The sequence below is a fragment of the Cantharellus anzutake genome (genome assembly GCF_015039405.1).
Source record: "Cantharellus anzutake strain C23 chromosome Unknown EI90scaffold_8, whole genome shotgun sequence".
Classification (NCBI taxonomy): Eukaryota; Fungi; Basidiomycota; class Agaricomycetes; order Cantharellales; family Hydnaceae; genus Cantharellus; species Cantharellus anzutake.
Genome location: NW_024066958.1, coordinates 1,329,648 through 1,346,519, shown reverse-complemented (window position 1 = coordinate 1,346,519; position 16,872 = coordinate 1,329,648). Strand labels below are relative to the sequence as shown.

At 49.6% G+C, this 16,872-nt stretch overlaps 4 protein-coding genes across 4 annotated transcripts; 1 reads left to right on the top strand and 3 right to left on the bottom strand.

Annotated features, from left to right (window-relative positions):
• Positions 1-654: 654 nt before the first annotated feature.
• Positions 655-4,465, bottom strand: EI90DRAFT_3151966 (UV radiation resistance protein and autophagy-related subunit 14-domain-containing protein). Its single transcript, XM_039065758.1, has 10 exons — positions 4,301-4,465; positions 3,284-4,234; positions 2,954-3,231; positions 2,800-2,902; positions 2,669-2,750; positions 2,476-2,605; positions 2,070-2,423; positions 1,934-2,012; positions 1,756-1,880; positions 655-1,699 (listed from the first exon to the last, which is right to left on the bottom strand). The coding sequence occupies exons 1-10, from the start codon at positions 4,358-4,360 to the stop codon at positions 898-900; spliced, it is 2,964 nt and encodes a 987-aa protein (XP_038920449.1). The 5' UTR covers positions 4,361-4,465; the 3' UTR covers positions 655-897.
• Positions 4,466-4,840: 375 nt separating this feature from the next.
• Positions 4,841-6,801, top strand: EI90DRAFT_2991491 (uncharacterized protein). The gene is made up of 8 exons (XM_039056116.1): positions 4,841-5,076; positions 5,137-5,246; positions 5,298-5,508; positions 5,561-5,676; positions 5,736-5,849; positions 5,903-5,936; positions 5,999-6,309; positions 6,369-6,801. The coding sequence occupies exons 1-8, from the start codon at positions 5,045-5,047 to the stop codon at positions 6,620-6,622; spliced, it is 1,182 nt and encodes a 393-aa protein (XP_038920448.1). The 5' UTR covers positions 4,841-5,044; the 3' UTR covers positions 6,623-6,801.
• Positions 6,802-7,941: 1,140 nt separating this feature from the next.
• On the bottom strand, positions 7,942-8,873 carry EI90DRAFT_3013485 (uncharacterized protein; the record flags this gene model as incomplete). The annotated part of the gene is made up of 6 exons (XM_039056668.1): positions 7,942-8,055; positions 8,112-8,205; positions 8,260-8,412; positions 8,470-8,494; positions 8,554-8,700; positions 8,753-8,873. The coding sequence occupies 6 exons, from the start codon at positions 8,871-8,873 to the stop codon at positions 7,942-7,944; spliced, it is 654 nt and encodes a 217-aa protein (XP_038920447.1).
• A 4,923-nt stretch (positions 8,874-13,796) lies between these two features.
• Positions 13,797-15,050, bottom strand: EI90DRAFT_3042023 (uncharacterized protein; the record flags this gene model as incomplete). The annotated part of the gene is given in 7 exon segments (XM_039059148.1): positions 13,797-13,946; positions 14,032-14,149; positions 14,168-14,224; positions 14,256-14,328; positions 14,366-14,390; positions 14,423-14,510; positions 14,617-15,050. Coding segments are annotated over 5 exon segments (677 nt in total), but the record flags the coding sequence as incomplete, so codon positions are not given.
• Between the last annotated feature and the right edge of the window lie 1,822 nt (positions 15,051-16,872).

Here is a 16,872-nt window from a genome sequence, read left to right as displayed (position 1 = left end):
CGTGCATTTCGAGGGACTGTAAAATTAGGGGATATTTGCATGCAACGGTGTGAGTGGCATATTGCCTTGGTTAGCTTTGAAAATGTGGTTTGTTTTGTGGGTTTTTTTAGGGATATTTGGACGACCATGCAAGGCGCCAGTTTGGTATGTACATGATCAAGCGATGGCTCTCCTCCCCCCCACTCAACGCACTTCTCAGGGCCGGGGATTTCCCCCTCATATCAAGTTACTGCAACAGTAGCATCGTATCCTTATAGTCCAATCTTTCTTTCTTTGTGGCCCGAATTTTAGAGCCGTGAGTTAACTTCTTCTGGGATTAATGAATTAATTCCACTGCTCATAGCTTGGGTTGTCGACAGCTTCTGACATAAGTGTGAGTTCGGAGTCCATGCATGGCCACCACTTTTAGAGTTCAACTCATTAGTCGCGTCGTCATTATCAGGACTTTTGGGCTGCCACTCACAACAATGTTGATGACGTTCCTGCCTGCCCTGGTACCGGAAGACTAATCTCAAGAAAGGGCGTCAATGGCTGAAGTGTGGCAGCAGGACGAAAAGCGCTTTGCACTAGGACGGAGTGCCATCAACACGGCAGTGTACTAAGTGTAGCTGCGGGTGGCGCAAACTGTCTTCAATACATTATTGTGATAGGGATCATAAGAATATATTCCTCCTAGTAAAAAAAAAAACAATAGATCGAGTCTGGATCGAGACCATGGGATTTAGTTTGCCCGATTTATCGGAGTCGTGAGTCCAATGACTCTTCGCACATCGAGGATACTTAATCGAATGTGCAAAATCAGGGTGCGGGGACGGGAAATCCTTCGTTCCGTTTCGATTGTTATGAAATTATGTCAGGCTGATCGATTAGAGTGCATGTATTAAGATATCAACAACATCATTGTGAAGTGGGGATGGACTGTAGGTTTGCGTCCATGAGTGGTAGGTCTGTGCGGATAGCAGTCTCCTTGGCTTGGCTATTACCATGCCCATTGGAGTTGGGACCGGACTTGGGGACGGTCGGTGGTCTTCCAGGGCCTCTCCGATTGCTTTTCGCAGGTGACCCGCCACCAAATAACCCTCGGGTACCTCCCGAACGAAGGTGCTTCCCGAAGCCGCCGACACTGGCACTCAGACCAGTTGTGAGCCAATTGCTGCTCTGCTCCTTCAGAGACTCCAATGTCGACTCTTGCTCATGCGTTGAAGCGGATGCAATCACAACATCTGCCAAGCCATCAAGAGGCGGAGGCACTGACTCAGGAAACCCTTCAGTTTCCACGGTCGCACCTTCAGAGGCATCCGGACCTGTGTCCGTTGACTGTACTCCAGAAAGCTCTGGTGGGTGTCTGTCAACATGATCCAATTCACCAGAAGATGACTGCCCATGATTAACGGCACTCCCCGTTTGGACTTTCGAGAGGTGCAGTGAGCGCACTGTCGCACTGTCGCTCCCCACGTCTGCAGGTATGTCCACGTCTTCTGACATGGCAGGTAGAGTGGACTTGACAAACGTCGATACTGGCCGCGCATTACGGGTTTGCCAAAATCCGGGGAGGGTGATCGGGGGAAAGAATGTCCGTCTTGGTGTAGGGGATTCGGCTCCATATGATGTTGATGCAGGGACAGGGTTGCTGACGTCGATGCTTCCAGCTGTTGTTTGTATCGACCGTAAATTTCGGGATGGCCCCGTTTGCTGCATTCTAAAAACGTTTCTATGAGAAGGAATGATATATGCAACGAAAGCTCAAGCACGCACACTGTCTGCAGAGTGGAGTCGCCTTCCCCAGCGTTGGTGGTAGTGGTGAGGGCCAAAAGAAGGTTTTTGAGATTTGGCAGCGTGTGCCGCATGTCCAGGGCTTGCAAGTTGTGCTCTGTCATGAGCTTGCCAGCTGAGGTCGGTAACGCATTCACAGCCTGAACCTGACGAACCTTACCTTTTCAATGTCCTTGTTGAGAAGGAACACGGCGTACTCAAATCTATACATGTCCACACTTTTGGAAAAGAGAGGGAACCTATTGTCAGCGTAGGTGGTGAGTAATAGTTGATCATGAAAATTGGGTAGAGCACACATTCGGGGCCCATGCAAGTTAGAAATGGGGTCTTTGATCAGACTGCGACTCCCAGCACATGTTATTGGATATGGCAGGATATGTCCCAAATAAGAGGCCAGGAGACTGACCACTTGTGCGGCGTAGCCTAACGCACTTGCTGTAGTGTCTTCGTTCACATCTGGACGTGTTGGGATATGGAAAGGTGGAGCAGGGTCCGCTGGGTTAGAGGGAATTGGTAATGGTACGCCTACTATAGTGAACAAGAGATCTGTTGAAGGGGATGTTGGCTCTATGGGGAAGATACACTCCAGCGACCGCACGACAGTTTCCCGCTTGGCCTGAAGCGTTGCCTCCTGGGATGAAAAGCGCACCCTAGAAGAACAGCTTAGAACAATGTCCACTTTTAAGGGATAGTTATGCGCACTCTTGCTGAGATGCAAGCAAGTCTAGTTCAGCAAGAAGGTCCCTGTTTGAAGAAAGTATTGCTTGCGCGGCACGGAGATTGGTTCTTCGTTCGTCTAACTGCTTACGGCGGCGCTGGATGGTCGAACGGGCTGAGGATGATGGCAGGGTGGGAGTTTCATGTTTAATTTCGCGCTCACGTCAATTGGACTCACTTTCCGACACTCCCAGGCCAATCAATGACTTTTGACTCATGTACTCGTCAAGTTGGAAATGCAATTCATTGAAGAACCGTGCCTACCAGTCGCATTAGTAAAGGGACCTTGGTTACAAGTATAGTGTCTACCTTGGTGATCGTGCTATCCCCAGCAAGCATAAAATTCACTGTATCTATTAAGTTGCACAAAGATCTTAATTCTACATCCACTGAGTAATTTGCGTCAATGAGTCTAGGGATATGTCAATTTGCAATCCCAGTGACATACGAACGGAAAGCACACTTTAAGGTATCCGCGAGAGACGCCCCACGCTTCACCGTAACCCCTCCCACGCTAGACACCCCCGCATTCGGTTCTACGTCATTGTGTCTAGATCTATGATGCATCCGGGGATCAATGACCGTTGGTCCCAGAGCATCAATTTCACTGTCCGAAACATTCTGGTGTTCTGGAGACGGCGAGCGTTCAGGAGTGATATTGCTTGACGATCCAAGGTACAGTTTCCCGGTAGCGCCCAGGCTAAACACTAGAGAGTTAGGCGGCAGATATTCCGTCGTCGACTGGAATTAAATTTCAGCGCGAAGCAAAGTCTCATGAGCATCAGAGACGTACATCCGGGGGAAAAGGTTTCAAACGCTGGAGGTCAACAGGCCACGTGGCGAGAGGATCCCACCCGGAAAGCCCTTCCATGGCGTAGTCGTCCCTTCCTTTCCCTTTTGCACTCGGCGGTGGTCTGCGACCGGACGTCCGACGGCCCCAAATAGTCAGTTCAAATCTGGTTGCGCTGAGATTCGCGCCGGGAGAAAATTCATCCTCTGGTATCAATGAGGTCCATGATGGATTGGTCGACGATGGATGAATGGATGAAATGAAGCTTGGAATTTCGTCATAGTCTCGCTCTGAGCTGGATGAGGAAGGGAACGACGAGGACGAATGTAGGGGGCTCGAGGGAGCTCCTCCGCGACCTCGGCTGGGGCTCGGCCGAGGGAACCCAGGCCTTGTTGGACTATGGGAAGAGGATGAGGATGGTCTAGATATCGTGCTACGTGTAGTTCGAGTGGGACGCTTAGGTGTGTCCTGAGACTGAGGGGCATGAGGTTGGGGATCATTGTGCTTCACTTTCGTCCGTGGTGGCAAGCAAATGGTCAGGAAGGTCTCGAACAAGCGAGATGAAACAATAGCTTCCAAATCACTTTGTGTTGACAAAGATGGAATAGGATTCAGATTTGAGGAACAAAGAGGGGGTGCAGCTCGACCTCTCTTGTGCGAGGCAGTAGGTCGAACCGCTGGGAGTTGGTCATTGATGAAGCCTGCTTTGTGAAGCATCTCTTCCCCAATCGCGTCTCTGATGGCACCATCAGAGGGCACAGTCCTTAGTGTCGCTGTAGATGCTGATGACACACGTCTAGTACGATGGCGTACCAGAGCGATATCCAGATCGTCAAGTCCATGGCCGTCATTCCGCAAAAGGTAGCTGGGAAGAGGTCTAGAAATGACCCTATCTCTCCTCGGAAATGGGGTCAGATTCCTAATAAATATCCCATCAATGCTATATATAGTGCTCTAAAGAAGTTTTATTGCATGTTAGAGTAAACCTTGGCGCATTAAACCGACAAGCATTGGGCGTGCCTCGTTGAAGGGGGGTAATAAGCTTGATGGTTCTGTATCCAATCCAGCACCTTGAGGCATTGGTCTCCAAAATATCCCTCTAACAGCGTTTCGCAGTCAATTACAGACGCATTTCCGCACCGCGAGATGACGCCAATGGAACGAGGCACTTCGCGGATTTTGCCGTTCGCTCTCGAACACGTGACAACCAATGGCGGATTTGTCAAAGACGAAGAAAAGCAAAACGCCCCAGGAGCTTTCTGTAGTCTCCCAGGCAGTCCATAGATCTGGTGGTGAACAGGTGGATGAAGGCCAGTTAGCCAAGCACAAACGTAAACACGCTCAGCACGGTGAAGACGTGCGCAAGGAAAAAAAGAAACGGAAAAAGGATCCAAAATTAAATGGTACCGCCGATGTCCTGAAGGCTGGTCAAAAGATTCTTGATGATCGTAACTCCGAGAGAAAGCATTCTGCAACGGTCGCTTCAACTCCCACAGATCCGGCATGTTTGTCCCCAAGCACGCTTGATTAAATTCCGCTGACACGCGGGAGGCTTAGATCGCAACTTCAACTACATCCTCAGCCAAAAACTTTTCAGACTATTTGGCCACAAATAATATCACTATTCACGCGCCACACGGCTCCGTCACGCCGATTTTAAATTTTGAAGAATTACCCATTTCTCCGCAGTTGAAGGCTGCTCTTTCGGAATACAAAGAACCTACACCAATACAAGCATGTTCATGGCCAGCTGCACTCGCTGGGATGGATATTATCGGAATTGCCGAAACCGGCAGGTAGAGAGCCCTTTTTGCTGTCAGCATCGTTAAAATCGCAAGAATGACCCGAATTTTCAGCGGGAAGACTCTTGCATTTGGGTTGCCAGCTGTGGCACATATTGTCTCACAACACCCGAAGTCAAAGAAGCATGACAAGAAAGCTCGGGGCAGTCAAATTACGGTTCTGGGTATGTGTGTAATCCCACCCAATGTCACGACTGATATTCTGGGATTAATAGTAATTTCACCTACTCGAGAACTGGCTCTTCAAACCCATGAGACGTTGACCCAAATCGGCGCTCTCGTTGGCATTCAGAGTGTATGTGTGTTCGGTGGGGTCGGAAAGGATGAGCAGAGGCGTGTACTAGCACAGCCTTCAACGAAGGTTCTTGTCGGTACTCCTGGTCGGCTTCTTGATTTGGCCAGCGAAGGCGCCTGCGACCTTGGTTGGTAGGTTGTCTGATTTCGCTCATTTCAAAAGGCATGCTCACTCGACTTCTAGCGTAACTTATTTAGTTTTGGACGAGGCCGACAGGATGTTAGACAAGGGTTTTGAAAACGATATACGTCGTATTATTGAACAGACTGCGGACATGTCTCAGCGTCAGACTCTTATGTGTATGTCACCTTGTGTGATCTTCTGACTTGGTCTTTTGACGGTCCGCAATTCCCAATAGTTAGTGCAACGTGGCCTAAATCTGTCCAAAATCTGGCTGCTACGTTCCTCAAAAGCCCTGTGCGAATAACTATCGGCAGCGAGGAGTTGGCAGCTAATTCGAGGGTGAAGCAGGGTGCGTCAAACCAGGCGTTCGTTTGATCAAAGTTGATGAATAATTTCTCTTAGCCGTTGAAGTGCTTGATGATCCAAAGCTGAAGAGGTACGTGTCTCTTCAACCTACTCTGCTGCTCTATGCTGGCATGATCTAATCGGATGGTCTAGCCAACGACTGCGGAAGTTGCTGAAAGATTTGAATCATCCGTTGCAGTCCACTTCTGAGAAGGAATCTCGCATTCTCGTATTTGTATTGTATAAGAAAGAGGCTGACCGTGTGCTGGAAACGGTTCAACATTGGGGCTATTCCGCTGGTGGGATACATGGCGACATAAATCAGAACCAACGTATGAAGGCGCTGGAGGATTTCAAAACAGGGAGAACAGGGCTTCTTGTGGCTACGGATGTTGCTGCGAGGGGTTTGGACATTCCGAACGTTAGCTCAGTGATCAATTATAGTTTCCCCCTGACTGTGGAAGGTGAGCCGCGATGCACCCCCATTGGGCGCTATGGCAGTGTTTAACGGACTTCTCTTCAGATTACGTTCACCGTATTGGCCGAACTGGGAGGGGTGGCAAGCATGGGGAAAGTTACACATTCTTCACAGGCGATAACCATGAGCGAGCTTTAGCGGGGGAATTTGCCGCAGTCTTGCGCAATGCTGGGGCAGATCCCAGTGAACTACAGGCCAGATTCCCGATGGCGATCAAAAAAAGGGAACACTCTGCCTATGGAGCCTTTTATAGGGATGATATAAAGATGCCAAACAAACCGACCAAATTGAAGTTTTAGATATATGTCTTTCGCTATCTTTCTCGTTATAATGCGACTAGTATGCAGGCGGTAGTTGACATGCGCAGGACAAGGCGTGGGACCCGACTTATGTATACTAATAGATACGAGATCGAAGAAACTGTGATCAAGGGGGATTGGCGTGGCGTACGACCAGTAGATAGTAAATATATAAGAGCAAGAAATAAATATGCACTAAAGAGAAAAACGGGAACAATCACGAAAACCTACACCATATGGCAGAGGATGACCAACACATCTGAAAGTTTCTGAAAAAGGATGAGATATATGAAGGTAGAAACGTCAACACATAAGTTGGGAAGTAAATACATCGGGACTTCTCCTAAGCATGCGCACGCACAGAGCCAGCGAAGATATATTAGATCGGAGAATTGCTTGATATTTTATCCATGGGCTTTCACGAGCGGTAGTTCTTATTACCCCCGGCCTCGCAATCGCGTTGTCACATCTAAGCGGTTACGCCCGAGCTCCAAAAGGACCCGGAGAAACATGGTGATGTTGCCGAAGCAACTGTCAATGGAGATATGACAGAAGAGCATGCCATATGATGTGGTTGCTGCTATTGGAAGAGGAAGACACGGCCAGCCACACATTCGCTGCCAAGTTTAGAGGCAATTATTCGTAGCCAAAGAATACAAAGATTTCCGCGATATTTTCTGTCATGTTTCGCACTTGATGATCGTCTCGGACATCCCGCAGACATTTACGCGCGTGGCTGGGTTATATATATAAGCACGATCCATTCTTCCCGACTGCGCTTCGCGTCTCCACTGTGTTTCGTTGTCACCGCCCTCCCTGGCCAAGCTTAGGCAGGAACCCCAGCCTCTACTAAAGTAGAGGCAAAGCTAACCCATATCATCCCTTCCCCCACCTTGGCAATGCGTGATGCCTGACTCGGACGGCAAACAGTAGAATTCACTCAAGACTTCGTTGAAGTCGGAAGGAATCTCGATTTGTGGACTGGTACGCCTGGGTCTCAAAGAACCCGGAGAGGCGTGGTGATATTGCCGGTGCAACAGGAGAGCATCCCGTTATTGCTGAGGGAAGACATGGTTAGCCAGTGACTGAATCATCCTCACGTCTCATATGCGCAGGGGGCATCCTAACCATCATGTACAAGCGTGGCGTCTCGTGCTCAGCGCTCGGCGGCGTGCATTTACTCTCTCTTACGGGTTTCCTGTTGGACGACTGGGTTTCCACCACAAGTGAACTGGGCTTGTGTACATAGCATTTCCCACGTGGATTTACTACACGCTGAGAGTCCTCGAGGTAGCCTCACTGAATTTACTTGTCCCTGTTCATCTGCAGCCCAATCCATCCATGCGGTTGAACCATGTGCGGCTGATCCACATGTGATCAATAGTAGGAGTGAGTTTCCCACTTTGGCCAAGCAGCTCAATAAAAAAGGCGAGCTTGGAATCAAAGTCAGTAGACTTGGTTGATCAAGTATACAATGTAAAGTACTTACGGAGGATGCGATCGGTGTTAGGATACGTGTAACCATCTCGAAGTCTCGCGATATGATGTAGGCACCGAGCCATAGGATGAAGAGGTACAATCCGCTTAGGTAGAAGTCAGAATACGAATGAATTAACCCCACCCAATCTGTCACGTACAGGCCAATTGCAGAGAAGCAGTTGTCAAATAAATAGGCTTTCAAACGGTCAACAATCCTTGGCTTATCTGCGACATGAGGAGGGTGATTGATCCGGCCTGTAATGTACAAATATCGGTGTGTGACCAGTCGAAGTGCATCGCGGTGCGCAAAACTGGTAAGATGATCAGATCATGCTGGAGGAGCTGTACCACCAAGGATATGCACGTACATCATCCAATGTGCCCGCTGACAGGCTGTATGTATGATAGCGCTATCAATCGCTGGATCTGACAAGGAGTTGGAGAGATAATACCCTTTAAACCCCCAAGTAAAGTGAACAACAAAGAGAATATCAGAACGATATTGGAAGAGTGCCAGTTCTTCCCTCCGAGGGCGATCGCTAAGAACTGAGCTTCGACTGCAGAAAGGAACGTTGCCACTGTCGCCACTGTGGTGCTCTCTGGGACGGCAGGTAAGTAACAAACAATTGCGCCGCAACGCAACCTACTTACCATCATAGAGTATTTTTTGTACCTTTTCAACCGTTTCGTCACTTATCTCCTCGACGGGAGGAGGGTCAGGGGGGAAAGTGGTGTTCGATTCATGGCTCGGAAGAAGTGGCGTTTCAGACATTCAGACAAGAAAAAGTTTCAGAGAGGGGGCGGGAGGGGGAACACGGTTGACTGGCTTCGAGACGAACGTGGAGCTTGTCTACTTATGTATGTGATGATTCTGCTGATCTCGCCACGCGGTCTATCTAATATCACGAAGTCATAGAGGCTGGGGTCCTGCTTAGCCACGCGGTCGATGCATTGTTGAATACATAAACCACTGCTGAACCACAAGCGGCGCTTAGCGCCCATACCCGGTACATCGCGCTCCTGTGTCTGCCTCGTTACCCGTACCCCTTAATCATTGTACCGTAAAAGTTTTTCGTCTTCAGTTAGAACCCCCCCAGAGGTGATTTCAATTCAAACTAGTGAGATTGCGATCAATCAGTTCAATGCTTTAAGTTGAGGTCTTCTCGAAAGTTGGAGATTCGACTCTGAGAGCAACCGCCGGCGCCGCTACACCATTCACCTAGACACCGCCTATGAAAAAAGCACGAAAAATGGGTGTTTTATGTAGGCAGGACTCCAGCTTCTATGACTTCGTATGTGTTTTATAGCAGGGTTTTTGGGTACCGTTTGACGCCTTTGTTAAAGAAACAGTAGGACACAGGAAAAGAATCAGCTGCGAAAGGAGGGAGGGCCGCAGTGAGCAAGAATCCCAGATGCAGTGAAGAACTCAGACAGCGCAATAGATGCCCCGGGCGCAGAAGCAGAGTCTGAAGCGCCCATATGCGTGTAGGTTGCCTGCATTGTTGCCGGTAATATAGGAGTTACCAGTCCGGACCTGTGCGAACACGACTTGAAAGTTTTACGTAAATAAGCGCTGAGACAGTGATAGAAGTTGGGTGCTACAAGAGCATTCACTGCATGTAGGTATCGGCGGTACTTGCACCAAGGAAGCACAGAAACCATCATACAATAGCGTTACCGTTGAACTCTATATATGTAGACAGTCACGAGGGCCTCGACGATGGATGTCAGTCGAGGGGGAGTTCTGCTACCACAGCGAACACCCGGCACGGGCCTAAACCTTCACGCGGTGCCCCTGTTTAAAACTAATTAGGCCTCTAACATCTGAAGGGAGGATGACGTGGCCACCGTGGTAATGCCAATCAACCGCAACCCCGTAAGCCCAGAGCCGCACTGGCTGGAGAGATGCAAGAGCGCGGGTGCATGTCCCGCCGTCAAGCCAACCCTTCCTTTTTCTTCTCACCACTACCTTTTTGGGATGACGAGCGCGATAGTGGCAACGCCAATGGTGACCTCCGTAAGCCCAGACGGGACTGGCCAGAGGACTGTGGGTTCAAGTCCCACCGTCACCCCAACCCTTCCTTCTTTTTCTCTTCTCCACTACCTTTTGGGTTGGTGAGGTGCAATAGTGGTAGCGCCAATGGTAGCCTCCATAAGTCCATGGGCAGGCCGGAGGAGTGCAGGTTCAAGTCCTGCCATCACCCCAACACCCTTCCGATTCATCTTTCTCTCCACTACCTCTTAGTGACGAGGCGCGATAGTGGTAGCGCCAACGATAGCCCCATATGCCGACAAAAAGTTGACTGCAAGGAATGCAGGTTCAAGTCCTGCCGTCACCCCAACACTTTCATTTCTCTCCACTACCCTTTCTACCAAAGGCCTATCTGCCACATGCCTTTATTCAACAAGCATGAGCAAGATGCCACCAACACCCATCGCCTTTCGCTGCCACTGGAACATTCACCAGCCTACCGTGACATAAACCCGTGAAAGCACCCTCCAACTCACCCACCCGCAAGAACCGCGCACTCAAACATTGACTTAACCATAGGCACACAGCAGCAAAACATGCGACCCCAACACTGGGGGTCGCGTGTCCTTTTCTTTGGCTCTATACAACCTCTTCCCACCTCCATTCTCCCTCACCCGTTGTTCAATCTCAGTGCAGGGGTCGCATGCCCCTTTATGTGTTATTGCTTCATCTCACTTTATTCTCCTTCACACCATTGATTACTCGATGTCTCATACTTCCTAGGTCACACAAATTCCTTTCTTCACATCCTTATGTTCTCCAAACTTTTTTCACCCGAGTCACTATAGTACGGCATATGCCGATAGGCACGGTTACGTACTTTAAAATGAATACATCCATCCATCCATCCATAGACAGTCACGAGGTCCATCTTGAACTGTATTGTAGCGGAGTTGGCCGAATCATCTCTTGCGCTTTGCCACCAAGTTTGGTTTTGCCATGGAGTGGGGCTGCACTTGTACAGAGACGTGACGTTATGGACACCACAGCCTCAATTGAGTCCGAAGCAACCAGGCAGGACTCCAGCCTCTATGACTTCGTGACAATAGGTGGTTATGTGTTTCTGCGCTTCGCTCAATATGAATTCATGACGCATCATGCACAGCACTTCGCGTCAGAATGACGCCCCAAATACTTACTTAGGGTTGCCACGGTTCTGTTCACACCCTGCTGAGCCTCCTTTCGAACAGAAAGGAGCTTCCATTCTTTCCAGTCAGGATTGACCATATTACATTTGAATGAGCTCTTGCATGTGTGTAGGAGTTGTTGGGCCACCACATGCACCTAGCTCCGCGGTCCGGGGATATGTGCATTCAATTACTGTCGAGTCAGACGTCACTGCCGAGAGACCTCTGCCTATCCTGAAATCCGTCGCGCCTCAAAGTCATCAGTGCCTTTGACTTGTCCTATATCCGGAACTTTAAAAATCATCAGTGACACGAATTGCTCATACTGCCACGCGTACAACTAGTAGCGTGTTGCTGATTCTCCACCGTGCTTGATATCCGACCGTACGTCGTGTCAGTGAGACGCCCGGTAATTGATGTATGATCTTTTTCTAGTCTGTCGTGGAGATTATCTTGTCTTTTATCTCCCGATTTGTTCCTTCATTAATATTTGGCCTCGCGTTGCGCCTCGTTTCATCCTTTCCTACCACGGCTGAGCTTACAGTGCTTAAAAAGCTTGGCCTTCGTCTCTTCAACGCCCTCAGTTTTCTCTACGCCATTCGCTTGAGAATGAGGTCCGTCTATTATATTACACTTAGTTCTTTTAATTTAAAAGTGTGCTGTTCGCTCGGGACTGATCGCCGTTCGCCCTTTAATCCGATCGCTTATCTGAACACAACGGGAGAGATAGCGGCGCACCAAGCCTCTCCAAATCAACTTTCAATACTTGCTCCAACTAAGCCTCCACCAATATGGCGAACACCCCACCTTCGACTTTATTTTCCTCCTTTGATTTAATTCTCTCTACCGCTTATCAGCTGCCCATGATATATTTCATCTACGGTTCCTTCCTCTGTTTCCCCTTCGTACCCTGATACGAGTTAACATTCCCTCACGACCGCCCAATGCTGCATCACCGGTGCTGGACACTCATCCCAAGTATCGGCGCATCTTCCTCAACCCGTCTAAGACTACCAACGTGCACAATATCACCTGCGGACATCCTTTCCTTCTCCCACGTTCCCTTGTTCCCCATGAGGGATATACGTACTTTGAATTGATCAGCGAACGAACGATGCATGTACGTACATTTCAAACTCAAAAAGGTATGATTATGCACATGCCTCTCCCTGTTTTTAGCTTTCTGCTCGTACATGCTTGAAATGTTCTGGCCAAAAAAATTCGGCCGCGAAGGTCAATTTTCTGGATCTTCGTTTTGGGGCTCGGTTCTCGTAGTGGAATTATAACGCGGAACCCAACTATTGCACTAAATTTCGCGCTGGAGAGTCACAGGAATCAGGCATTCTACACTGTAGAAGAACGGTTCGAGAGGAATCTTCGCCCAAGCATGGGCGACACACGCAGCTGGTGCGTGGGCTGAAGGAGCTCTCAGTGGAGAGGAGGTTTCCCACTTTGGCCAAGCAGCTCGGAGAAAAACGGTGAACTTGGAATCAAAGTCAGTAGACTTGGTTGATCAAGTATACATGTAAAGTATTTACGGAGACCGCGATCGGCGTTAAGTAGGATACTACGTGGTACTATCTCGAAGTCTCGCGATAGTATGAAGCTGCCGAGAATATGAATTAACCAGCCCCACCCAATCTGTGTCACGTACACGCCAATCGTAGAGAAGCAGCTGTCAACTGAATAGGCTTTCATAAGGTCAACAAAACCTTGCCTCATCTGCGACTTGAGGAGAGTGTTTTTTGATCCGGCCCGTAATGTACAAATATCGGTGTGTGGTTAAATCGCAGCGCGTCGCGGTTGCGCAAAACTGGTAAGATGATCAGATCATGCTGGAGGAGCTTGTACCACCAAGGACGTGCACGTTACATCATTCAATGTGCCTGCTGGCAGGCTGTATGTATGATAGCGCTATCAATCGCTGGATCTGACAAGGAATTGGAGAGATAATACCCTTTAAACCCCCAAGTAAAATGAACAACAAAGAGAATATCAGAACGGGTGTTGGCAGAGTGCCAGTTCCCCTCTCCAAGGGCGATCGCTAAGAACTGAGCTTTGACCGCAAAAAAGGAACGCTGCCACTGTCGCCACTGTGGTGCTCTCTGGGACGGCAGGTTTAGTAACAAACAATTTGCGCGTAACGCAACCAACCCACTTAACCCCTTTTCAACCATTCCGTCACTTATCTCCTTGACGGGAGGAGGGTCAGGAGGGAAAGTGGAGTTCGATTCATGGCCCGGAAGAAGTGGTGTTTCAGACATTCAGACGAGAAAAAGTCTCAGAGAGAGGGGGGAGGGGGGGAACACGGTTGACTGGCTTCGAGATGAACGTGGAGCTTGACTATGTATGTGATGGACGATCATTCTGCTGATCTTGCCTGTACGCGGTCGATGCATTATTGGATGATTAAACCACCAAGCCACAAGCGGCGCCTCCGGTGCAAACACATGGCTTCGCACTCCTGTCTGCTTCGTTACTGTACCCCTTATATAAAATGTTCCAGTTCTTCGTCTTCCGTTGCAGCCTTGCAGCCCTTCATTTGAGGTGATTTCAATTTAAACTGCGATCGATCAGTTCAATGCTTTGAGTTGAGCTGGAGATTCGATGCTGAGAGTAACCGCCGGCGCCGCTACACCATCGATCTCATACAATGCGTTTGATGATCAAGATCAAGTGCGTTATGCGGTAACACCATTCACCTAGAAACCGCCTATGGAGAGTGGCACGGAAGGTGGGGGTCCGGGGGGTGCTTTGGCGGGGTTGTCCGTTTTTTTAGGCAATTTTTGGGTACCGTTTGACGCCTTTGTTACATCAAGAAGTAACAGCAGGACACAGGAAAAGAAATTAAGGAAGGGTGACAAGCTAGGGCCGCAGTGAGCAAGAATCTCAGATGCAGTCAAGAACTCAGACAGCGCAATAGATGCCCGGGGCACAGAAGCAGAGTCATGCAGGTTGTTGCCGCTAATATTGGAATTGCCAGTCGAACCACTACGAACTAGTGCGAACGCAACTACGTAAATAAGCGCTGAGGCAGTGATAGAAGTTGGGTGCTGCAAAAGCATTCGCTGTAGGTATCTTGCACGAAAACCAACTCGGATATACGAAGAGACTCGGCAAGAAGCTCGGGCTCGCGTCGATGGCAACTGGTTGCAGAATGACGCGCTTTTTTCTACGGTTTGTAGTGCGGGTATTCCTTGGCTCTCTGATGGCGAAGGTCGCAGGAGCCCGATCGCGGCAAAGACTCAGACTCAGGGGGGAAATGCCGACGTGTGTTTGTCAGCGTTCAACATATAAACTTCCCACAGCTTATCGTCGCACGGTTGTTCCCAACCTAAGCATCAGCGCTATTTGACTGCTGCAACAAGTGCCCCCAAAGCCTGTTGGTGCATTCTGTGCCATTGCCTGTGTTTGGGTGCACGCCCTTCTCAATTGTAGGGCCATTCCGCTCTTTTTTCCCCCTGTTTTCCGTTCTCCTAGTTCTCTGAGTCGTATCACGCTCGGGACTGAGACTGGTTCCTGGATTACACAACTTACGCCCACCACCTCCGAGCTCAACAAACAGGGCCGTCACTGGTTTAATAGCAGAACGGGAAACCATGCCTAGGAATCGCTGCAAGATTTGCAGAGGCGCTGTTTGTTCCCCGTCGAGGTCACCAGACAGGGTGAGTGACACAGCTAATTGGCACCACCCCCACAACATGACTGACGTATCGGTCCCAGAATCCGGGCCCTTCAACGGTGGGGAGACACTACCGGCCTCCTCACCCCCATGAAGTTGATCCTGCATTTGTCGTTTCTTATCAAAGGCAAGAGTTCCAGGACCGGGACACCATACGGTCCATCCTGATGGAGGGCCGGTCACGGCAATATGGGGCGTGCGGGCGGCCCCAGTGTCGCAGCATGGCGCCAATGGCACCAATGGGGCCCCAGGTATCCGAACCCACTACAGGGCATGGATGGGGGGCATCTGTATGGCCTCGTCATCTTCCCCAGTTTTCGGCGGGATCCATCTGGGGCCCCCTCCCATCCTCCACCACCATCCCCCGTGCTCAGCCGGAACCGGCAGCCCCTACAACACAGGGTGGGTGGTTTTATCATATTGAATCCTCGGCTCAGTCAACTTCTGTGGGTGAACACCTTTTGTCCATGTATGATCTCCGTTGAACTAAAGAGCTATTGCGTTGGTCAGGTTATCGAGCCGACTCCGGCCATCAGTGGTCGGGAGGCCAAACTCACTGGTGCCATAGGCACGCATTCCTCCACGAAGCAAGCACCGGCACGTTAGGGCTAGGCCACCGCCAACCATTGAGCAAGAGGGCCTTTCTTCCTGACCAATTGCTCATGTGTTAGTCATCACACATCCTGCCGTCGTGTTCTCTCGCATATCCCGCTTCGCTTTCCAGCCTGTATTCTATGAGATCCTGTTTGGGGCCTCCGACGATTAATGCTTGTATGCGCCGAAAACCTACCTGTCTACCCAATTTTACTCTTTATTGCCCATAATCTGTGTGTTGATGACTTGCATCGACGATATGGCGTTACACCAGGTTGTTGTGAGAGAGGAGGGACATGCGGGTTCCTTTGGTTCTTCCGTCATCTTCCATTACCGGTCCCTTCCGATGGGTTCCGACGGTAATTGCATCAAGAAAGCACAGAAACCATCATAAAACGATAAGTTAGCGGTACCGTTGAACTCTAGACAGGTCCATCCTGAACGGACGACATACTCGACAGAGAAGAGGGTCATCTCTCCATCAAGTTTGATTCTGGTTTAATTGAGACGCAAGTAACATTATGAACACCACAGCCTCGATCTGTCAATTGAGTCCGAAGCAATCCAACGAGCGAGCCTTTCCATTGCGAGGAATGCGATTCCATGGTGGTTATGTGTTCTGTGCTTTGCTTAATGTGATTCCATGACGCCCCAAATACTCCACGGTTCGGTTCCATTCTTTCCAGTCAGGATTGACCATACATCTGAATGATCAAGCTCTTGCATGTGCGTAGGAGTCGTTGGGCCGCCACATGCACATAGCTCCGAGATATGTACATTCAATTACTGTCAGGGAGACCTCTGCCTATCCCCGAAACGGTGGAACACTACCTAGTCGTCTGTTGCCGCTACTGCCATGAACGACATGCCCTCCAATCCGTCGCGCTTCACAATGCCGTTGACTTGTCCTGTATCCCGAAGTTTGAAAATCATCAGTGACGCGAATTGCATGCTCATACTGCCACACGTACAACTAGTTGCGTGTTGCTGACCCCCCACCGTGCTATGATATCCGATCGTACGTCGTGTCGGTGAGATGCCCGGTAATTGATGTATGATCTTTTTCTAATCTGTTGTTGCGATTATCATCTCCCAATTTGTTCCTTCATTATCTGGCCTCGCGTTGCCCCCCGTTTCATCCTTTCCTACCACGGCTGTGCTTACAGTGCTTAAAAGGCTTGGCCTTCATCTCTTCAATGCCCTCAGCGCCATTCGCTATTGAGGTCCGTCTATTATACCCAATGCTTAGTTCTCTTTAAAAGTGTGCTGTTCGCTTGGGACTGATCACCGTTCACCCTTTAATTCGATCGCTTATCGGGAGAGATAGCGGCGCACC

Excerpts from the sequence above, each read along its gene's own strand:
- EI90DRAFT_2991491 (XM_039056116.1), top strand. The coding sequence starts at position 5,045 with ATGGATATTATCGGAATTGCCGAAACCGGCAG. Across the intron at positions 5,077-5,136 it reads GGAATTGCCGAAACCGGCAG|CGGGAAGACTCTTGCATTTG; the intron begins GTAGAGAGCCCT and ends CCGAATTTTCAG. Across the intron at positions 5,247-5,297 it reads CAGTCAAATTACGGTTCTGG|TAATTTCACCTACTCGAGAA; the intron begins GTATGTGTGTAA and ends TGGGATTAATAG.
- EI90DRAFT_3151966 (XM_039065758.1), bottom strand. The coding sequence starts at position 4,360 with ATGCCTCAAGGTGCTGGATTGGATACAGAACCATCAAGCTTATTACCC. Across the intron at positions 2,424-2,475 it reads TTGCTTGCATCTCAGCAAGA|GGTGCGCTTTTCATCCCAGG; the intron begins GTGCGCATAACT and ends CTGTTCTTCTAG. Across the intron at positions 1,700-1,755 it reads GACTCCACTCTGCAGACAGT|AATGCAGCAAACGGGGCCAT; the intron begins GTGCGTGCTTGA and ends AAACGTTTTTAG.